Here is a 22,055-nt window from a genome sequence, read left to right as displayed (position 1 = left end):
AAAAAAAAAAAAAAAAAAAAAAAAAAAAGAAACTAACACAGAAGAGAGCTTCCCTAGTTGGTACCACCACTGTGGAGTACCCAAGGATAGAAGGGGATGATGGTTCTCCATACCAGATCAAGCATGATTCAGTGAACCTAAGTCAGATCCTGACCTCTGCTGCAGCCCTCCCAGGCCTTCAAGTAAAAGCCACAGTCCTCACTGGTTCCCTTGTAAGACTCAAAGCCTCCTCCTCTACTCTGCTCACTCCTGACCACATTCTCCAGACAGAGCAAAGGGGCTTTTTTTGTTTTGATTGTTTGCTGAGATAGAATCTCGTTCTGCCCCCTAGGCTGGAATGCAATGGCGCAGTCTTGGCTCACTGCAACTTCTGCCTCCCAGGTTCAAGCAATTCTCCTGCCTCAGCTTCCCAAGTAGGTGGGACTACTGGTGTGTGCCACCATGCCCAGCTGATTTTTGTATTTTCAGTAGAGACAGGGTTTCACCATGTTGGCCAGGCTGGTCTCAAACTCCTGACCTCAAGTGATCCACCCGCCTCGGCCTCCCAAAGTTTGGGATTACAGGCGTGAGCCACTGTGCCAGCTACAAAGGGGCTTTTGTTCCTGTGGTTCCTTTGGCCCAAAGCAGGTGCTCTTCCCTGTTATCTGCATGGCTTTTCCCCTCACCTTCTGCAGTTCTTTTCAAACACAACCTTATGAGAGAGGGCCATCCCCCGCCATATTTATTTATTTATTGTGTGTCTGTCTCACCTTATCTCTTTTACATTTTGAACCATGTGAATGTAATACCTGGTCAAAACAGATTTTTTTTTTTAATCGTGCGTGTGAAAAACAGAAACAGGCCAGGCACGGTGGCTCATGCCTGTAATCCCAGCACTTGGGAGGCTGAGGCGGGCAGATCACGAGGTCGGAAGTTCGAGACCAGCCTGGCCAACATGGCGAAACCATGTCTCTACTAAAAATACAAAAATTAGCCGGGCGTGGTTGTGGGTGCCTGTAATCCCAGCTACTCGGGAGACTGAGGCAGGAGAATAGCTTGAACCAGGGAGGCGAGGCAGAGGTTGCAGTGAGCCAAGATCCTGCCATTGCACTCCAGCCTGGGTGACAAGAGCAAGACTCAGTCTCAAAAAAAAAAAAAAAAAAAAAAGTTAGCCCGGCATAGTGGCGTGTGCCTGTAATCCCAGCTACTTGGGGGGCTGACACGGGAGAACTGGTTGAATCCGGGAGGCGGACGTTGCAGTGAGCCGAGATCGCGCCACTGCACTCCAGCCTGGGCGACAGAGCAAGACTCCGTCTCAAAAAAAAAAAAAAAAAGAGAGAGAAGAAAGGAAGGAAAGGAGGGAGGGAGGGAGGGAAGGAAGGAAGGAAAGAAGGAAGGAAGAAAAAAAAAAAAGACATGAACAAATGCGGCCTGACCGTTCTGTTTGTGGAGTGACTACACCTATGATGAGTACCTCCATGGACCACGCACCTGCCTTGAAACAAGGAGGCACAGCCCACAGGGCCTTCAGGTAGGGAGACAGGGAAAGGCGGGTGGACTGGGGAAGGGTCAAGCCTGGGGAAAGCACCGAAATCTGAACCACTCTTGGGCCCATCCTTCTCTCTCCCACATTCATACCTTTGCCTGCTCTCCCATAATTGTAAATTAATTCACCCACACATTCACTCACTCTCTCCCTCCCACTCTCAACAGGCAGCCCCAAGCTCGGGGGCCTCACGAAGTCTGGGTGGATGACCAAGCTCCTCCCTCAAGACTACATTTCCAAAACAGAGGAGGGAAGGGGTACGAACAGCGGACAAGCGCTGTAAGGCCGAGGAGGCCCGCAAGGGACCTTAGGGCCGGGCGAACACGCCTCCACGAAGATCTGGGTCAAAGAACTCCTCGACCCAGGAGGGACCCAGACTCAGATCAGCACCTGCGCAGTATGGCCTGAGGCGGGTACCGTCCCGCCTACCGGGTCTACATTTCCCAGACAACCGCGGGGCCAACGATGGCTCCCACTGACCCACTCGGGTGCGTGCCAGCTGTGCACGCAGTGGCCTCATATCCCAGTTCCCGGACCGAACCAAGCGGAAGGGCCGCAACTCCTGCCCCGGAAGCCGGGCCCCAGCGCGGCCGATCACCCTCACCTTCGGGTCGCAGTGCGAGCCGTCTGCTTTAGCTGGGCCTGAGGGGCTTCGGCCCTTCTCCATCGCCCCGCCTCACAGCGCAGTTCAGCGCAGTTTCCCGGAGGAGGCCGAGCCCAGGCTCAGTCTCGGCCGCGAGGGGGGAAGGTTGCCTGGCGACGGCCGGGCACCGAGGAGGCTGCGTCAGGCCCGCCCCTTGCGATGCTCTCCGCTCGGCGCCCGGCGCCCCGGGGCCTGCCGGAAAACGTAGTTTGGCAACGAGGCTGCACCGTACAGAGTCCAGGCAGGGGCGCCAGAAACTGTTTCGCACCAAAGGCTGACTTTCTCGCCGCCTAATGTCTTTGTCTTACATCACCCTCCCTTCCTCCCTTTCCTGGGTATGTGTCACTATTTTCTTTTTCCCTGTTTGTCCCCTAGCCCGGAGAACAGGTTCCCTTCAGACTGCCAAACATAATTTCAAAACGGTTAAAAACATGACTCTCAGTGAGCATGTGTCAAAGATTTATTTATCGTACTGAGGGAACCAGCAAGATGATTCTAGGAAGATAGGAAAGAAAGAATGAACACTGGCCGGCCGCGGTGGCTCACACCTGTAATTCCAGCAATTTGGGAGGCCGAGGCAGGCGGATCGCCCGAGGTCTGGAGTTCTAGACCAGTCTGGCCAACATGGTAAAACCCCATCTCTACTAAAAGTACAAAAATCAGCCGGGTGTGATGGAGCAGCCTGTAGTCCCAGCTACTCGGGAGGCTGAGGCAGGAGAATCGCTTGAACCTGGGAGAGGGAGGTTGCAGTGAGCCGAGACTGCACCACTGCACTCCAGCCTGGGCGACAGAGTGAGACTGCCAAAAAAAAAAAAAAAAAAAAGAAAGTCGGTGGGGCGCGGTGGCTCACTCCTGTAATCCCAGCACTTTGGGAGGCCGAGACGGGCGGATTACGAGGTCAAGAGATCGAGACCATCGTGGCCAACATGATGCCATCCCGTCTCTACTAAAAATACAAAAATTAGCTGGGTGTAGTGGTGCGCGCCCGTAGTCCCAGATACTCGGAAGGCTGAGGCAGGAGAATCACTTGACCCCGGGAGGTGGAGTTGCAGTAAGCCGAGATCTGGCGACAGCGAGGCTCCGTCAAAAAACAAAACAAAAAAAAAGAAATAAAAGCACGAAGTCGGATACAAAACTGCTTAGTGGGCTACAAAGCGATACAATGGGCAGAAAGCATTTGCAATCTATCAGCCTTTACAAGGTAGCATCTAACTGGACAGCATCTGGACTCCTAAGTTTTCCTAACAGTTCTACTTCTGATTCTCCCTCTCTTGGTGCTGTCATCTTTCTCTAGGTCTTTGAAAATTGTCAGTCCATCTTCCTGTATCTCTAATATCTATCCCTTTTCTCCCTTCTTGTCTCTGTCCCTCTCCCTTCTTGTCTGCCTCGTGAGTCTGGATATCTGCATTTCTTGTCTCTGTGAACCCATTCTGCGTTTCTTTGTGTGTCTTTCATCTGCATCCCTTTCTGATCTGCCTCTCTCTTGCTAACTGTTCTGACACCAGTTTGCCCGGTCCTAACCCTCTGATCCACTCAGCCCTCTTATAACTTGGACCCGTGTTTCTATGTTTGTTCACTTATTTTCACTGTCTCTCCTCGCGTCGAGTCTCCGGCCCTCCCAGTCTGTGGGTCTGTCTCTGTCTCTCTTCCTCCCGCCTGTCCTTCGTCTCTCCTTGCCCTTGAGTCTCTGGTCTCTCTGTCTCTGTCTTTCCTCGCTGTTTCTATCGATCGGCATCTCTCTGACCCAGTACCCCTCCCCACCTCCTCATCCCACATGTCCCATTGCATTTCCAACGCCCGCCACGTCTCCGGCTTGCCCAGGCGATGTCGGGTCGGGTCCCCAGGTTACCATGGAGACGTTCAGGGCCCGCCCCTCGCCCATGATCACGGAGGAACGTAATCGCGCCGCGCACGCACGTGCACACGAAGGACCCTGCCGACTACATCTCCCGGAAAGCATCGGGCCAAGCCTTTCTCCATTTTGCGGCCTAGGAAGTAGCAGAGGCCCCTTCCTGCAGGGAGTTGCCATGGAGACGCGGTGGGGCGCCAACGGCGTTCCAATGACGGCCGTGATTGGTGCAGGACCCTGCTAATCTCAGGAAGGCCCGTAGAGAATTGCGGAAAATGTGGTGGGGGGCATGCGCGATCTGGAAGGCGGTACTGCAGTCTGTTTTCCCCGAGAGGCTTGCGCATGTCGACGCACGGATTCGAGGCGGGGAGCATGGGAAGAAGCGGCCAGGAGCGTGACCTGATGATTGCGACCACCGCTAGGGGACGGGAGGAGAGGGTGTAGAAACCGAGGCGAGGGTAGGGGAAGGGCAAGGAGGCGCTCGAGCTGGTGCGCGGAGCATCCTGGGAGACGTAGTCCAGCGGGTGGGGAAGTCGAAGACTGCGCGTGCTCAGGAGCGCGGAGCGGCTCGCTGAGCGCCGAGGTGAGGGCGGGGGTCCTCTTAACCGGGAGGGGTAGGGTGGGGACCGGGGTGGTGGCTGCAGACTCAGGGATTCCGGCTGCCCAGCGAGACCGGGAGCGCAGGGAAGGAATCCGGGCACTCCTTACGGGAGCGCCCAGTGCTAGAGCGAGAGGCTTGTCAATCACTACTGGTTGCCACGACGACAGGCTTTGGGAGCCCCGCCCCCGGCTGCCTAGGCGTCTTCACGACCTACCTTGGCACGCTGGAGCGGAAGTTGCCGCCTGGACTTCTGGGAAGTGTATTTCGGACCCCTCCGTAGGGACCTACCATCTTGGCTATGACCCAAGTTTCTCCCAGGGTTTCAGGTTGACTTGGCACCTTGAAGAGTGGAGGCTTGGCCCCCAGGATCAGGCGACCCTCGAAATCAATGCCACCCACGGAGGGATGATTCTGCGGCGCCATCCCCTTCATAAACGCAGATTCCTTCACAAAGCCGCAGCTGCAGAAGGAACAGCGCGAGGAGGGAGGTCAGCCCCACTTGCAGATGCGGAAACAAGTTCTCAAAGGCAGTGACCTGAAGATGGGCGGAATCAGAATCTCGGGACTTCCTTGGAGGCTCCTATTCCAGCGGTCTTGGAGCCTTTGCCGACCCCCACCCCCACCCCTTGCGAAGCTCCCCCATCCTCTTCCAACCCCACCTAAATCATGAAGCTGAGATGGGGCATTGTGTAGTGTGATGTTGGGCTCAGAAGATGAGACTGAGTAGGGAGAGAGGGTGCTGCCTTGGGGCTGAGCCATACAGGTGACTGCACAGGTTGACATGAAGGATTAGGTGGAGCGAGGCTTCCAGGCTGGGAGGGGAATGATGGTGAGGCCCAAGTGAGGAGCAAAATCTAAGTAAATGAGCGAGTAGAAGGTGAAGTGAGGGCTGCTGTTGGGTGGGGGGAGATGCCATCAGTGATGCTGATGCCCAGGCTGTAGGTGTATAGATGCCATCCACCTGGTAAAAGAGAGAGCTGCAGCGCAGGAATGAGGTTGCACATGTAGAAGGGAAGGATGCAGGGGAGAGAAGTGTCTTCTAGACCTAAAAAACAGCCTGTGGGCCAGCATGGTGGAACACACCTGTAAGGCCCAGCACTTTGGGAGGTCAGGGCAAGAGGATCATCTGCTTCAGCCCAGGAGTTCAAGAACAGCCTGGCCAACATAGTAAGATCCCATCCCTACAGAAAAATTAAGAAATTAGCCGGATGTCGTGGCACACACCTGTTGTCTCAGCTACTTGGGAGGCTGAGGTGGGATGATCTCTGGAGCCTGGGAGGTCAAGGCTGCAGTGACGCATGATCTCACCACAGCACTTCAGCCTGGGCGACAGAGTGACACCCTGTCACAAAGGAAAAAAAAAGAAAAAAGCCTGTGTTTGGAGCACGGAGACTATCAGAGACTTTGCACAGGCCCAAGTGGAGAGAAGACCAGGGATACAGGTGGCTAAGGGAGGGCTTCCAGCTGCGTAAGTCTGTGGGGTGTGAATGGCCTTTCTTTGCTTCTTTCCTCATCTGTCTTCCACATGGGGTAGGTCTGAGGATCAAACAGTACAGGATAGACTAGGTAGTGAAGCATTCACTGTCTACTCCTGTTGCAACAGCCTCATCCTATTTCTTCACCAGGGGCAGACACTGGCCTCAGATACCTGACCTGGTACCCTCTATGAGGCCTGTGGTGCTGGGCTCCCCAGACCGAGCACCCCCAGAAGAGGAGAGGCCTGTCATGGTGAAGCTAGAGGACTCTGAGGAGGAGGGTGAGGCTGCCCTATGGGACCCAGGCCCTGAAGCTGCACGCCTGCGTTTCCGGTGCTTCCGCTATGAGGAGGCCACAGGGCCCCAAGAGGCCCTGGCCCAGCTCCGAGAGCTGTGTCGCCAGTGGCTGCGTCCAGAGGTACGCTCCAAGGAGCAAATGCTGGAGCTGTTGGTGCTGGAGCAGTTCCTGGGCGCGCTGCCCCCTGAGATCCAGGCCCGTATGCAGGGGCAGCGGCCAGGCAGCCCTGAGGAGGCTGCTGCCCTAGTAGATGGGCTGCGCCGGGAGCCGGGCGAACCCCGGAGATGGGTGAGTGACCATGAATGGGGTTCAGGACTGAAGCATCATCCAGCTCTGCCTCACCCTGGGTAGCACCATGCTTTGCCAGACACACATTCTCCCTTGTGGTACAGAAGTGGCCACCTGCAACAGAGACCCTGTGCAAGGCTGCCCAGGGCAAAGGGATTCCAGGGCCAGACTCTGCAGCCCATTCCTGCATCACCTGCAGTCACATGGACATAGGAGCTGCAGGCTAGGGGGATATGGGGAAGGTACTGCAAGGCTCTGGGTGTCACAGCAGGGGAGGGACTGCAGGTGGTCCCTTCGTTCTTTGCTCAGGGACTAGGGGAGGTGGGTCCTTGGAGGACCTAGTCAGTAGGTTATTTACAAGGCGGGCCCCTGGGATCCTACAGTGAGATTTGTGGCCAGCCTTACTCTCTGGTAGGACCTCTGATGGTGGGGGCATCTCCCCAGGTCACAGTCCAGGTGCAGGGCCAGGAGGTCCTATCAGAGAAGATGGAGCCCTCCAGTTTCCAGCCCCTACCTCAAACTGAGCCTCCAACTCCAGAGCCTGTGCCCAAGACACCTCCTAGGACTATGCAGGAAGCACCACTGGGCCTGCAGGTGAAAGAGGAACCAGAGGTTACAGAGGACTCAGGTGAGAGCATGCAGTGTGGGCAGCACCTAAGGTCAGGTTGGGTGGGCCAGGGAGCCTGGCCTGAGCAGTCAGTCTGAAGTCCACTGGGCCAGGTTTGTCATAAATGGAATGGTTTCCATGTGCCAGTAGCCTCCACATTCCACCCAGTAATGTCTCCCCTCCACTGCAGCCAGCACTGTCACTACCCCTCACAAACCAAGCCTGACTGCCACAGCCCTGTACCCATGAACCCCCTGGCATGGAGCAGGCTGTTGGGGTTTCCCAGCACTGATGGCATGTGGTATTCAGTCCCCAAGGAGATCCATTAGGCAATATCTGCTTTTCACTGGGGAACAGACAGCAGGCCTTGGTATAATTAGGAGCTGCTGAGGGATGACCTCGTAGTGTTAGGGGTATGACCCCTTTCACCTCCCAGGCAGGGCACCTGAACTAGCTGCTCACACCTTGCCATTCCTGTGTGGACCCCTGTACAATACCTCTGATCCCCGCTGACCATCTTGCCGCATGGTTCACGTAAGGCTACAGGGGCACAGACCTAAGCCCATCTCATCCCACTGCAGCTCAACCCCTGGCCTTCCAGGGTACTCTGCTTCACCCAGCCCCTAAGCTGGGCCCTCAGCTACCCTGCACTGCCCTCCCCAACCCAAGCCCACAACCAGGAATCCCACCTCTCTGCATCCCAGCACCTGGCACACCACTAAGAAGGGCAGTGGGGTGGAAACTCGCTCAGGCTGCCTGATCTCAGTTTTCCTCTCTAGATTTCCTGGAGTCTGGGCCTCTAGCTGCCACCCAGGAGTCTGTACCCACCCTCCTGCCTGAGGAGGCCCAGGTAAGTCCTGCCCAGGTCCACGTTCTCCTCCTTTCCCTGGGGGTTGCTCCCTGAGCCCAGCCAGGCACAGATGAGCAGTGACCACTGTGATTTCAGGGATGTGGGACAGTGCTGGACCAGGACTTTCCCCACAGTAACACTGGGCCTGAGGGTCCCCCATGGAGGGAGCACCCCAGGGCCCTGTGGCATGAGGAAGCTGGGGACATCTTCTCCCCAGGTAAGTGAGATGGGGTGTGGTGGGACTAGGCCCTCTGCATGGACAGCACGATCTCTGCTGACCCCACTCCTCGCCCTATGCAGGCAGCCCTCTCACTCCAGTATCTCCAAGTTTCCCCGTTCCCTAGATCATCCCATGTAAGGTTCAACCTCCTCTAGCATCTTCTGTCCTCAAAAAAAGCCACCCACCACTACCACTGATCCCACAGTCCCTCTACTTTCTAGAAACTCCCCACCCCAGTAAAATCTTTTGCAAGTAGGGCCTGTATTCCCCGTACCCATATTCTCTCCCAGTCCTGGTATCTTGGATGGCCTCCTGGGCTTGCATCCTGCTGATCAGGCATCAGGACAGGTAGGGTTGGGACCTGACAAGGACAGCAGGTTAGTAGACAGAGCAGGTGGGCAGGAGGGACCTTGACACAGGATAGGAATCCTGCCCAGTCATGCGGGCATTACAGGCCAGAGGCCCCCTGCCATCTACCTCTTAGCCACCACCTTTGTCTGGCATCATCCAGGTTCCCCCACATCCTATCTTCTGTTCTGTTCCTTCCTGTTCCTGAGACCCAGGGTCTCCTCTTTCTTAGTTCACACCTTTGTTTTGGTGCAGCTTTCTGGGTGTTCTGGTGTGGGAGATAAAATTCTGAGATGTCCCATATCTGAAACACATCGTCTAACCCTCAACATTAGATTGAAGTTTGGCTGGAAGAATTCTTTTTATTAATAGTCACAAACCTTTTTGATTACTATTGTTGGTGAGCCTTTTCAGTTTGAAATTCACATCTCTCAGTTCTGAGAAACTGCCTTGAAATGTTTATTTCCTTCCATTCTATTGCTCTGTTCCCTGTTTCTCAGATGCCTGTTACTTGGCTGTTGGCCTCTAGGATTAATCCTTTTATGTTCTTTTCACTCCAATTTTCCATTCCTTCGTCTTCCTACTCTATTTCCCAGGAAATTTCCTCACTTGTATCTTTCAGACCTTCTTAACATTTTCATTTCTGGTAGCTTTTTTTTTTTTTTTTTAGGGTCTACTCTTTCACACAGACTAGAGCACAGTGGTGCCATCATAACTCACTGTAACCTGGAACTCCTGGGTTCAAGTGATCCTCTTGCCTCAGCCTCCCAAGTAGCTGGGACTGCAGGCATGTGTCACTGTACTTGCCTCATTTTTAATTTTTTTATTTTTTGGTAGAAACAGGTTCTCACTATGTTTCCAGGGCTGGTCTTAAATTCCTGGCCTCAAGTGATTGTCTCACCTCAGCCTCCCAGAGTGCTGGGATTACAGGCATAAGCTACTTCATCTGGCCTCTTCTAGCATATCTTTCATTTCCAAGAGTGTTTTCATTCTCTGAATGTTCATCTTTTTAGCTGCCTCCTGTTCTTTCACTTGTAATGTCTATCCTTATTTCTCTGAGAACAGCAGTAACTTTTTAAAAAAATAGTGTGGTCTCTATTCTTTCCTAGTTGTTGGCTTATATGCAAGAGAGGGGCACCACAAATCTGGCTGACAGCTCTGAGCAGGTAGATGTGGGGATTACTGGCTGGAAGGGACATGGGGGAACCCCACTCCCCAAGGAGACCCTTTTCTTAGGGAATGTGAGCAAACAGCTTGAGTATGAGTGCATACTGCAAACAGATCCATAGGGCAATGTGGCTAGGCCAGTTTGGGGGCACTCTCCACTGTAAGCATGTTTCATTCCATTGTCTGAATCCTACAGGAAGGTACCTTCAGCCTCCTGTCAGCATCCTTGGGAGAGAGATTGACATCTCAGCGTCCAATGGGACTGTTTACCTAACAACCCTGACTTTCTCAGTATGGTTTCTCACCCTTAACATAGCCTTCTGCCAGGATGGGAGAAGAAATCCAGAAGTCAATCATGGCAGTACATACTGTTGGCTCAGAATTCTGTGCGGACAGAGCCCACAGCAGCAGCCCTGCCCAGCATCTGCTTCTGAAACAGCCTCTCCAGCCTGGCTGGTGCCCTGCCCATTCACCTACATGGCCAGAGGTACCAGGTGCCTCCAACTCCTGAGTTTGTAGAATCTTCTTAGCCAGGTGCAGTCTCTCATGCCTGTACTCCAAGCACTTTGGGAGGCCGAGGCAGGTGGATTTTTTGAGTCCAAGAGTTCAAGACCATCCTGGGCAACATGGCAAAACCCCATCTCTACTAAAAAATAATACAAAAAACTAGCTTGGCATGGTGGCGCGTACCTGTAGCCCCAGCTACTTGGGAGGCTGAGGTGGAAGAATCACCCAAGCCAGGGAAGTCAAGGCTGCAGTGAACTGAGATCATGCCACTGCACACCAGTCTGGGCAATGGGGGTGAGACCCAGTCTCAAAAAAAGAAAAGGAATCTTGGGAATAAAACTGTGCCTTTTCTTTGCAGTAAGAGAGGTTTATCTATTTATTTATGAAATGGAGTCTTGCTTTATTTAAAGAGACGGGGTTTTGCTATTTTGCCCAGGCTGTTCTCAAACTCCTGAGCTCAAGTGATCCTCCTGCTTCAGCTTTCCAAGTAGCTGCGATTACAGGTTTAAGCCACCACACCTGGCTCAGAGAGGTCTTTTTTATGTCTTCTTCAGAACATTCTGAATAGCTAATACATTCATATGTTAGGATTTCAAAAGGCACAAGACAGTATACAGTGGAATGCCCCTTCCTTGCCTGTGCCACACAGTCCTACTCTCCAGCAGCCAACATTGCTTGTTTCTTATGTGTCTTTCTGAAAAGATTCTGTACATACAGAAGCAAAGACATTTACAGACACAGATTCATTCCTTTTTTTTATTTTTATTTTTATTTTTATTTTTATTTTTTTTTTTTGAGACGGAGTCTTGCTCTGTCACCCAGGCTGGAATGCAGTGGCGCGATCTCGGCTCACTGCAAGCTCCGCCTCCCGGGTTCACGCCATTCTCCTGCCTCAGCCTCCTGAGTAGCTGGGACTACAGGCGCCCGCCACCGCGCCCGGCTAATTTTTTTTTGTATTTTTAGTAGAGACGGGGTTTCACCGTGGTCTCGATCTCCTGACCTTGTGATCTGCCCGCCTCGGCCTCCCAAAGTGCTAGGATTACAGGCGTGAGCCACCGCGGCCGGCCCATTCCTTTTCTTTAAGATGGAGTTTCGCTCTTGCTGCCCAGGCTGGAGTGCAATGGCACAATCTCGGCTCACTGCAACCTCTGCCTCCCAGTTCAAGCAATTCTCCTGCCTTAGCCTCCCAAGTAGCTGGGATTACAGTCATGCACCACCACACCTGGCTAATTTTGTATTTTTTTCAATAGAGACGGGGTTTCTCCATCTTGGTCAGGCTGGTCTCGAACTCCCGACCTCAGGCGATCCACCCACCTTGGCCTCCCAAAGTGCTGGGATCACAGGTGTGAGCCACTGCGCCTGGCCCATTCCTTTTTTTTTTTTTTTTTTTTTTTGAGTCTCCCTCTGTCGCCCAGGCTGGAGTGCAGTGGCGCCATCTCGGCCCACTGCAAGCTCCGCCTCCCGGGTTCACGCCATTCTCCCGCCTCAGCCTCCTGAGTAGCTGGGACTACAGGCGCCAGCCACCAGGCCCAGCTAATTTTTTGTATTTTTAGTAGAGACGGGATTTCACGTGTCAGCCAGGATGGTCTCCATCTCCTGACCTCGTGATCCGCCCGCCTCCGCCTCCCAAAGTGCTAGGATTACAGGCGTAAGCCACCGCGCCCAGCCCCATTCCTCTTCTATAAAACATACATGGGCTGGGTGCGGTGACTCACACCTGTAATCTTTAGTACAAGGAGGAGCACAACTGTTGAAGAAGTACCTAAAAATGGAATTACTTGATCAAACTGTGGGATATTTGCTGTTTTGATGGATTTTGCCACACTGTCTTCCCATTTATGCTCACCAGCAATACATAGGAACACTTGGGTCCCTGCAGTCAGGGTGTGGAAATGGCAGATGATTTCAGCCCTAGGGTGCATTTTTCTTACTAGGAGGAGATGGAGTATATTTTATGGGATATAAGCATTACTTACATTTCCTGTCTTGTTCACATCCTTTGCCCGTGTGTCTATGAGGTTATTGATCTTCCTTATTGATTTATTGTAGCTGTTTACTCAGGAGGTTAGTTAGCCCTTTGCCTGTGGAGAGTTTATTAGTTTGCCATTTGCCCTTTTTTTAATTTAATTTTTTTTATTTTTTAGCCATTTGTCTTTTGACTCTGATGTGGTTTTTGCTGATTTCCTTTGATGTATTCTAATTATCTGACTTTTCTTTGGCAGCTTATAGATTTTCTCTCACCCACTAAAAGCCCTCACTGCTCTCTCAGTCTTCTTAATTTAACCTCCTCCAGGTTTTCCACCCTCTCCAGGCCCTGATTATCAGTTGCAGTTGCTGATACCTCGTCCTTCTCCCAGCGTCAGACGCTAGAGTGCTCACAGTGTGGCTGGGACCGACTTCTCTCCTCTGTAGACACCCACCCCTGTGTTGATCACTAGCAGGCCCTGGGTTCTGTGTGCCATGTGTATGCCCCAGAGCCCTTGCTCAGGTTTCCCCACAGCCTGCACGAAATCTGTGTTCCTCAGATGCCCCCACAGACATCACAAGCAAGGCACATCCAAACCCTAGACCACCATCCAGGAGCCCGCACCCTCTTACTGTTGTTGGCTCTACCTCCAGCCTTCGAGACCCACTCACTTCCCTGCATTTGCAGAGACCATCATTTTCCACCTAGACAGTGCCCCCACGCTTGCCCTACAGCCCTTCCAAAAATGATTTTTTCCAACTTAAATCAGACCTGGAAAGCTTTTTCACAAAGCCCAGTCTTCCTCCTTGCACTGGGTTCTGTCTCATTATCACCTCATCAGGGAAGGCTGTACAGCTGGAATCCCTACCCCTGCCTTTGTCACCTCCGTCTGCCTCATTGGTCAGTTTCAGGTCCCTGTAGTTCACACTGTGTCCCCAGGGCTGACGTGGGTCCGGGCACGGTGGGCATTTTGTCATGAATGAATGGTCCCCTTGTGCACACAGGGTTTGCGCTGCAGCTGAACAGCGGCTCTGCAGGTCCAGGTAGTGTAAGCCCTCACCTCCACGTCCCCTGGGACCTCGGTATGGCTGGCCTTTCGGGCCAGATCCAATCACCCTCCCGCGAAGGTGGCTTTGCGCATGCGCTTGTGCTCCCCAGCGATCTGAGGAGTGAGCAGGACCCCACGGAGGAGGATCCCTGCCGCGGTGTGGGCCCTGCCCTGGTCACCACCCGCTGGCGCTCCCCCAGGGGCCGCAGCCGGGGCCGCCCCAGCACTGGGGGTGGGGTGGTTAGGGGCGGCCGTTGCGACGTGTGTGGTAAGGTGTTCAGCCAACGCAGCAACCTGCTGAGGCACCAGAAGATCCACACGGGTGAGCGACCATTCGTGTGCAGCGAGTGCGGCCGCAGCTTCAGCCGCAGCTCGCACCTGCTGCGCCACCAGCTTACGCACACCGAGGAGCGGCCGTTCGTGTGCGGCGACTGTGGCCAGGGGTTCGTGCGCAGCGCGCGCCTGGAAGAGCATCGGAGAGTGCACACGGGCGAACAGCCTTTCCGTTGCGCTGAGTGCGGCCAGAGCTTCCGGCAGCGCTCCAACTTGCTGCAGCACCAGCGGATCCACGGCGATCCTCCGGGCCCTGGCGCTACGCCCTCGGCCCCTCCTGGTGCGCCCGAGCCTCCCGGCCCCTTTCCGTGCAGCGAGTGCCGCGAGAGCTTCCCGCGGCGCTCCGTGCTACTGGAGCACCAGGCAGTACACACGGGCGATAAGTCCTTCGGCTGCGTCGAGTGCGGCGAGCGCTTCGGCCGCCGCTCAGTGCTGCTGCAGCACCGGCGCGTGCACAGTGGCGAGCGGCCGTTCGCCTGTGCCGAGTGCGGCCAGAGCTTCCGGCAGCGCTCCAACCTCACGCAGCACAGGCGCATCCACACCGGGGAGCGACCCTTCGCCTGTGCCGAGTGTGGCAAGGCCTTCCGCCAGCGGCCCACGCTCACGCAGCACCTCCGCGTACACACAGGCGAGAAACCCTTTGCCTGCCCCGAGTGTGGCCAGCGCTTCAGCCAGCGCCTCAAGCTCACGCGTCATCAGAGGACACACACGGGCGAGAAGCCCTACCACTGCGGCGAGTGCGGCCTGGGCTTCACGCAGGTCTCGCGGCTCACAGAGCACCAGCGCATCCACACGGGCGAACGGCCCTTCGCCTGCCCCGAGTGCGGCCAGAGCTTTCGGCAGCACGCCAACCTCACCCAACACCGGCGCATCCACACGGGCGAACGGCCCTATGCATGCCCTGAGTGTGGCAAGGCCTTCCGCCAGCGGCCCACACTCACGCAGCATCTGCGCACCCACCGACGAGAGAAGCCCTTCGCCTGCCAGGACTGTGGCCGCCGCTTCCACCAGAGCACCAAGCTCATTCAGCACCAGCGCATCCACAGCGCCGAGTAGTTCCAGTCGGGACGCAGTCTCAGCCCTGGTCAGAACACCTACCTCACCTGGTTGTTGTGAGGCTGGCGATTACATAAGTATAAGCAGGTCCGCCCAGGGCTTGGCCACTGTAGGTGTCCAATAAACAGTACGTGGAAACTGGGTCTCCACCCACTCAGTGCCTCCCCACCTGTGCGTCCTTCACTCCTCACCCTCCAACCCCCACAGTGCTGGGCTGGTGTGCTCCCTCTGCAACCACATGGTTCCTGTGCGAGTTCCCCTCCACAACACCCCTCTTCACCCTGACAGAGGTGGCTCCTAGCATGACCTACCGTGTACCGCGTGTGGGACCGCCGCTATACCAAGCTTCCGGTTTACACTGAGGGAATGGACCAGCAGCAGGTGGGGCAGAACTGCCCTGGGCAGTCCAGCCTCAGCTCTCCCTGGGCAATGGACCTCGGTTTCCCAAACCCAGAGAGGAAGAAATGTTCTCTGTGAGCATCTACCACGAGTCCATATGTGTGTAGCATGGTGCCATGCCTGATCAATCAGGGTCAAGAGACAGAGCACAGCTAACTAGGTGTTAGGTGACTAATGGGGGACTGAGATGGTTAAGTCAATCTAGCTTAGAAATGGGAAAGTTCCTGCAGGAAGCAGCTAGACCCTTAGGCCTAGAGGAACAAAGGGAAGCATTGCAACTTACAAGCTCCAGTGAGTTTCCCATGGAGCTGAAACTCAGTCCCCTGAGAAGGGGGCACTGCTGAGCCGGTCCTGGGGTCTCTTAGCTGGCAGGAAAGCCCTGTGGGCCTGAGGGGGTACTGCTCAGCTGGTCTGGAGGTCTCTGTTCTCAGGAGGGTGCCCCAAAGGCCTAGGAGACTCCTGAGGAGGGGGCACTGGTGTGGGTGTCTCCAAGGGGCCCAGTGAGCCTGGTTCTGGGAGGTATGTAAAAACTGTTGCTCCTGGAAGGACCTGCTGTTGCCAGGGGGAAGAGATGCTGCTGCCCTAGTCTTTTCTCCCTTTCCAACCCCTGTTCCGGCCTGCCCCTAACACAGCTGCAGGTGAAGAGGGGTGTTTGTAGTCTCTGCCCTGCACAGTGATGCCTAGGTGGGCAGATCTGGAGCCCAGCCCTTGTCTGGCAATGACATCCCATAGGATTTTCCCTTGACACTGAGACCAGGGCCTCCAAGGGTTGGGAGAACACTCAATCCTCAGAGAGGTTACCAGCCTCCTGAGCCCACCAGTCCTCCTTGCTCCAAGTCAGCGCTGATGATTCCCATGATACTACCTCTCCCACCCTAGCTCAGCTGTCCAGTCACCCTTACCCTAACAGCACCCTACTCCCTGAAGTGGTCATGAGCAGCCAAGGCTTTCTACCTATATCCACCTATCAGTGGGAGTACCTGCTGAAGAGCTGTACTCACGGGGAGATTCAGCATCTCACCCTTAGTACAAGAGGAACAAAGGGAACCAGTGGGATCACAGCACTTCGTACAGCTGGGAGCCAAGGATCCAACTTGGATCTGCCAACCCCCAGGTTTGTGGGTGGTACTGTGCCTAAACTTGATGCCTGAAACCTGCATGCTCCCCTCCACACCCTGTCATGGCTGTCCCCTGGGCCATGGGCCAAGCCAAACCCCAGGAGAGGACCCAGACAGGCCAGATTCTCCCTAGCCAACCAAGATCATGCGATCCAGCAGGAGCAAACTGACACCTGGTGATCCAGATTCTGCCTCAGGATGTCTTTGTAAAACTCCTTTACACCTAGGAAACCATTTCCTGGTTTTAAAACTGGAGGATTTTGGCCGGGTGCGGTGGCTCAAGCCTGTAATCCCAGCACTTTGTGAGGCCAAGGCGGGTGGATCACGAGGTCAGGAGATCGAGACCATCCTGGCTAACATGGTGAAACCCCGTCTTTACTAAAAATACAAAAAACTAGCCGGGCGTGGTGGCGGGCGCCTGTAGTCCCAGCTACTCGGAGGCTGAGGCAGGAGAATGGCGTGAACCTGGGAGGCGGAGCTTGCAGTGAGCCGAGATCGCGTCACTGCACTCCAGCCTGGGTGACACAGCACGAGACTCCGTCTCAAAAAAAATAAAAATAAAAAAATAAAACTGGAGGATTTTACCTGGAAATTCAGATTTTTCGGGACTTTCCTGTTCTCATGTTTACAAGTAGCAGGTGATGAGGGTATAGGACCCTGCAGATGGATCCCCAACCAGTCTGAGAAGCAAAGACTGCAGGCCCTGGGCCAGTTTCCCTGCCCTGTGGTGATCATTCCCATCACTAGAGCTGAAGACTTCTCCCACCCTGGCCCCAGGCACATTGGAAGGATTCAGTCAGGAGTAGATCCAGCAGCAAACCAGTGGAAACGCAGCTTAGGTGAAAGTGGACAGACGCTGAGAGCGCAACTTCAGCATACTGCAGGCTTCAGGGCAGCATCTCCAGGACCCAGTGCCATTGACTATTTTGCCCTAGCCATCTTCCCCTTCCATCCCATTGTCCAGGTCCTTCACACAGCCCCTCTCCCCCACCCCTCCAATGGATGACTTGGGTGCAGGTAACAGGATGAAAGGCAGTTTCAAAGAAGTGGTCTGTGTGCAGCAGGGTACAGCTTGAGCCTTAAACCCCACTGAAGGTCTCGCTCTGGGCCCGTGTCAGGCTAGTCTTGGCCTGGGCATTTCCAGTAACAGAGACTTGAAGTTTGTGTGTCCAAGCTTCTTTCGGGGTGCAGCCGGACTTCCCCCTGCTGCTTCAAGTCACCCTAACCCCCAAGACTAGGGGCCTGGCCTCGGGGGAAGCAGACAAGCCAGCCTTGGCCAGAGGCCACTCCTGGGGGAGGATCTGCAGAATCAGAGGAGTGGCGCCTGGGGCCCTCCGCAGGGAAAGGCCACCACACCACGCGCTCACGGGGCCGGCAGTTTCCGTGGTGACGGCCGGAAGTCGCAGACCCGCAGAGTTCTGTTTCCTCCCGCCCTCCGAGGCACGCTGAGCTGTGATTGGATGGGAAGTTGACCCCGCCTCCATCCCTTTTTCCAGCTAGCAGGGGAAGCGCAGAGACTCCAGTGCGTCTCCGCTGGCACTCGGGGCCCATGCCAATAGCGCCCACGCTCCACCCGCACGTCACGTTCCCCAAGTGTCCACCCCGACAGGTCTTCCCCTACACCACTGTAACCCTCCACAGTGCTTACCATTCTCTGGCACAATACATGTTTTGTTAGTTTACCTCAATCAGAATCTCCAAGAACGGGGATCTTTGGGTTTGCGATAGGACAGTGAGGGTGCTCGACCTCGCACCCTCTGGGTAACGCCTCTAGTCTCACTCAGGGTCTTGCCGCGATCACCCTGCCTTGTCTGTGACCTATGGGGTCAAAGGCAGGCCGTGTGGGTGGCGGCAGCAGCGGAGACGACCACCCCCGCCGCGCTCTGCACATACACAACACAGGATGAAGTGACCGCGAGCAAACTGGCCCATGTCTGCCCCACTAAAAGATGGCGGCTAACCCCGCTTCCTGCCCGGCCCCGCGAGAGTCGCCGGAAGTGACCCGCAGGGCCGCCGAAGCGTCATCTCCATGAACGGAAATACCCGAGTCCAGCCGAAGGAGGCCGAACCCCACACTCCATCGCTGAGCAACGCGGGTTTGCGGCGGCTGCGCAGGCGCACAACGCAGGCCGGGCGGGAAGAGCCAAAGCGGGCAGGCGGCGGAAATATCCGAAGCCGCGGGGCGCCCGAGGCCGTTGCAGACCTCCGCGCTAAAGCCGCTGCTGCCGCGGAAGACGACCCTCCAATACCCACCCGCCGTCACCGCGGCTGCCGCGTCCTCCTTCCACCCCTAGCCGCAGCCCCTTCGCGGAGGGATCAGCTGAGCGGCAAACGGCACGGTCCGGGGAGCCCCGAGTCCGCAGCTGCAGCGGGGCCTGAGACCAGAGTGGGCGAGGGCAAGGAAGGAGCGGCCCGGGGCAGTGGGGGCGGGGCCGGGCGGGCCCGAGAACAGCCGAATTTGGCCGAGAGCTGCCGAGCGAGCCCGAGGCGCTGGGCCAGGCCGGGGCCGGACTACGGGAGCCGAGGCGGGCCGCGCGGTGGGCGCGGAGCGGCGCGGCAGGCCGGGCGGGTGGCGGCAGCAGCGGAGGAGGCCGCAGCGGCGGGTCCGAGGAGCGGAGGCGACGCGGGCGGCGGCGGGGGGCCGGGTGGCCGGGGTCCCGGGCCCCGCGGCGGCGGCAGCGGCGGCGGCGGCGGCAGGATGATCAAGCTGTTCTCGCTGAAGCAGCAGAAGAAGGAGGAGGAGTCGGCGGGCGGCACCAAGGGCAGCAGCAAGAAGGCGTCGGCGGCGCAGCTGCGGATCCAGAAGGGTAGGGGGTCAGGGGATGGGGTTGGAGCTGGAGGTCGGAGGTCAGGGCCTGAGGCAGGGTGATGTTGAGAGTCAGGAGGGGGTAATGCTGTTGCCGAGGGTCAGAGGTGGAGGGCCCCGAGTGGGGGGGGGTCGGAGTTCAGGTCTTGAGGATTGGGATCATGCAGTCACGGGGTGGGGGTCAGAGATGGGGCCCGGTATGTGGTGGTTTAGGATATTAGGAAGGCCTGGCGTCTGGTACTAGGGACTCGGAGTCTCAGAGTCAGGCAGTGGAGTGGAGGAGCTGGGAACTGGAGAGGATGGGGGTTAGACGGGAACTTGGGTTTGGGGTGACAGGCGAAAAAGAGACAGATAGTAGAAGCTAAAGGTTGGGGATATGAGTGGGAGAGGATTTAGTGTATTATGCTGGGGTCTCTGGGAATCTCAGAGTCAAACGGGTAAAGTAAGTTGGAGGATTAGGGACTCATGGGCCTACCTGAGAGTCACAGCAATTTGGATTTGGGCTTTGGGGTAACAGGTGGAGGAAGGAAGGTTAGTGAGTACCAGGGATTGGAGACAGGGGTGAGGGGAAATTTAGGCTATTGTGCTGTGAACCTCAGAGTCAAAGGGGGTGGGGCAGGGTGGTGGGGGTTGGGGACTTGAGATTGTGGGGGTCAGATGGGAAGCTGGGTCTGAGAGACAGAGAAGAGGAAGGACAGTGAGGACTGAGGGTTGGTGGGGGTGGGCAGGATCTTTGAGTTTTTGGGTGAACAGGTAGATGCTGGGGAGTGGAGGTCATGGATGGGGAGCCTGGAGTTTAGGGCAGTCAGAGGATGTTTGGGAGTGGGGGCATTTGGCAGCTGTGGATACAGAAAAGTTGGGGGTTACCCTGGGCCAGGAGTTGAGACACGCATACACAACTAAACATACATGTTTGGGGTATGATGTGTATCCACAAGAGCCAAGCTAGGGAACAGGGAGAGGGCTGGAGGTGTGGAGCACAGCCCAGGACAGAGGCCTAGGGGTCTAGGAGGAGACCATGGGGGTTCTGCTAACAAACACCTGCCCTAAGTGTCCTGCTGGCTCCCTCTCTCTCTCTCTTCCCCTCCCTCTTTCTGACCCCCACTCTCTGCTGCCCAAACCCAGACATAAACGAGCTGAACCTGCCCAAGACGTGTGATATCAGCTTCTCAGATCCAGACGACCTCCTCAACTTCAAGCTGGTCATCTGTCCTGATGAGGTGAGGGTGCATATGGCTGAATTCCCAGGAGCAGACCAAGGGTGTCCCCACTGAGAGGAGGGAGACATATTCTGCCCATCAGGCCCCACAGGATGGAACCCTAAAATTTTCTTCTCCCCCTTTCCCTCCCAGGGCTTCTACAAGAGTGGGAAGTTTGTGTTCAGTTTTAAGGTGAGTCCCAGGCAGGCAGGGATGGCTCCCTGGACTGAGGAGGCAGCAGCTGAGGCCCTTCCAGGGACCTACCCATCTCTCCTTTCTTTTCCTGGAGCCAGGTGGGCCAGGGGTACCCACATGATCCCCCCAAGGTGAAGTGTGAGACAATGGTCTATCACCCCAACATTGACCTCGAGGGCAACGTCTGCCTCAACATCCTCAGGTGAAGGCACGGGCCCTCTACTGCCCTCCCCAGCCCTGCCTGCCAGGTCCCCCTCATGGTCTTGTGGGCACTACGTCAGACTCTGTCCCTTCCCACCCCTTTGTTGTTTGTGATTTCTTCATTTCCCAGTCATCTTCCTCATGGCCTGACCTTGGTTTTCTCCCTGGCCTAGCCTGTTCCACACCCTCCTTCCCAGCCTCTCACATGCTCACTCTCCTATGCCCTGGATCTGACCTGCCCAATACCAGAGGGGCCTCTGGCAGTCTCCCACTCACCAAGCTCTGACCCTGATGCTCTCTGTCCACAGAGAGGACTGGAAGCCAGTCCTTACGATAAACTCCATAATTTATGGCCTGCAGTATCTCTTCTTGGTGAGTAGGAATAGGTGGTTGGGTCTGGGGAGACTGGCCTTCTGTCCCTCTGGCCTGTTGACCCCCCTACCTGTACTGGCTACAGGAGCCCAACCCCGAGGACCCACTGAACAAGGAGGCCGCAGAGGTCCTGCAGAACAACCGGCGGCTGTTTGAGCAGAACGTGCAGCGCTCCATGCGGGGTGGCTACATCGGCTCCACCTACTTCGAGCGCTGCCTGAAATAGGGTTGGCGCATACCCACCCCCGCCACGGCCACAAGCCCTGGCATCCCCTGCAAATATTTATTGGGGGCCATCGGTAGGGGTTTGGGGGGCGGCCCGTGGGGGAATTCCCTGCCTTGGCCTTACCTCCCCTTCCTGCCACTTGCCCCTAGTTATTTTTTTTTTTTTTTTTTTTTTACCACCATGTGATTAAGGTCGGCGCTGCCTCCCCCGACCCACTCAGCGATGGGAAATGAATTGGCTTGTCTAGCCCCCCTGCTGGGTGCTTGTTCAGCCCCCACTCTGGGCTGTGGAGTGGGTGGGCAAGGGGCCTGGGTAGCTGGGCCCAGGCAACCCACCCCTCCACCTCTGGAGGTCGCACCAGGCTATTAAAGGGGAATGTTACTGCATGGCCTCTGCTTCTTACTTCTATGGGGTGGGTGGGGCAGCTGAGGTCCATTAGGGCCTGCAAAGCTGGGGTGGTGGAACATCTGGGCACAGGTGGCATTGGAGCACCCTACAACAGGCTGCCCAGTGCCTGGGGCAGCTCTCGAGTTGGTGGGGATACCAGGCCAGAGCCTGGGGTTGGTTGGGATGAAGCCTGCTCTAGGATGAGAAGCGTAGGCAGGATCCAGTGACCTCTGGGTTCCTGGCCAAGAGGGCAGCACAGTGGAAGAAACAAGCCATCTCTAGCTTTGCCCCTTTCTTGTGTGGGTGGGCCCACCGAGGAGGAGGAGCCTCCTGAGGCTCCTTCTATCTGAGGCCTCAGGCAGAAGTCAGGG

General features: G+C 56.0%; 2 protein-coding genes across 5 annotated transcripts; both read left to right on the top strand.

Annotated features, from left to right (window-relative positions):
• The first annotated feature begins 3,287 nt into the window (after positions 1-3,287).
• Positions 3,288-14,934, top strand: MZF1 (myeloid zinc finger 1). 3 transcript variants are annotated; one of them, XM_025367061.1, is made up of 7 exons: positions 3,288-4,600; positions 4,937-5,106; positions 6,244-6,679; positions 7,124-7,307; positions 8,066-8,136; positions 8,233-8,353; positions 13,349-14,930. In XM_025367061.1, exons 2-7 carry the CDS (start codon positions 5,024-5,026, stop codon positions 14,779-14,781), a joined length of 2,328 nt encoding a protein of 775 aa, XP_025222846.1. In that variant the 5' UTR covers positions 3,288-4,600; positions 4,937-5,023; the 3' UTR covers positions 14,782-14,930. The 3 variants fall into 3 exon arrangements, with proteins under 3 accessions (XP_025222846.1, XP_025222847.1, XP_025222849.1); XM_025367062.1 differs by lacking the exon at positions 4,937-5,106 and having other exon boundaries at positions 13,349-14,934; XM_025367064.1 differs by lacking the exon at positions 4,937-5,106 and having other exon boundaries at positions 13,593-14,930.
• A 3,220-nt stretch (positions 14,935-18,154) lies between these two features.
• On the top strand, positions 18,155-21,683 carry UBE2M (ubiquitin conjugating enzyme E2 M). Of its 2 annotated transcripts, XM_025367066.1 has the most exons (6): positions 18,155-19,105; positions 20,230-20,324; positions 20,457-20,495; positions 20,597-20,700; positions 21,008-21,071; positions 21,157-21,683. In XM_025367066.1, exons 1-6 carry the CDS (start codon positions 18,328-18,330, stop codon positions 21,295-21,297), a joined length of 1,221 nt encoding a protein of 406 aa, XP_025222851.1. In that variant the 5' UTR covers positions 18,155-18,327; the 3' UTR covers positions 21,298-21,683. The 2 variants fall into 2 exon arrangements, with proteins under 2 accessions (XP_025222851.1, XP_025222850.1); XM_025367065.1 differs by having other exon boundaries at positions 21,008-21,683.
• The last annotated feature ends 372 nt before the right edge of the window (positions 21,684-22,055 follow it).

Source organism: Theropithecus gelada, chromosome 19 (genome assembly GCF_003255815.1).
Source record: "Theropithecus gelada isolate Dixy chromosome 19, Tgel_1.0, whole genome shotgun sequence".
Classification (NCBI taxonomy): Eukaryota; Metazoa; Chordata; class Mammalia; order Primates; family Cercopithecidae; genus Theropithecus; species Theropithecus gelada.
Note: the sequence above shows the minus strand (reverse complement) of the source record. Positions and strands in the feature narration are given on the sequence as shown.

Bases quoted from the DNA above. Each gene is read 5' to 3' on its own strand.
- MZF1 (XM_025367061.1), top strand. From the start codon at position 5,024: ATGATTCTGCGGCGCCATCCCCTTCATAAACGCAGATTCCTTCACAAA. The intron at 5,107-6,243 runs GTCAGCCCCACT...TTTCTTCACCAG, and splicing joins GGAACAGCGCGAGGAGGGAG to GGGCAGACACTGGCCTCAGA. The intron at 7,308-8,065 runs GTGAGAGCATGC...TTTCCTCTCTAG, and splicing joins AGAGGTTACAGAGGACTCAG to ATTTCCTGGAGTCTGGGCCT.
- UBE2M (XM_025367065.1), top strand. From the start codon at position 18,328: ATGAACGGAAATACCCGAGTCCAGCCGAAGGAGGCCGAACCCCACACT. The intron at 19,106-20,229 runs GTAGGGGGTCAG...GCCCAAACCCAG, and splicing joins GCAGCTGCGGATCCAGAAGG to ACATAAACGAGCTGAACCTG. The intron at 20,701-21,007 runs GTGAAGGCACGG...CTCTGTCCACAG, and splicing joins GTCTGCCTCAACATCCTCAG to AGAGGACTGGAAGCCAGTCC.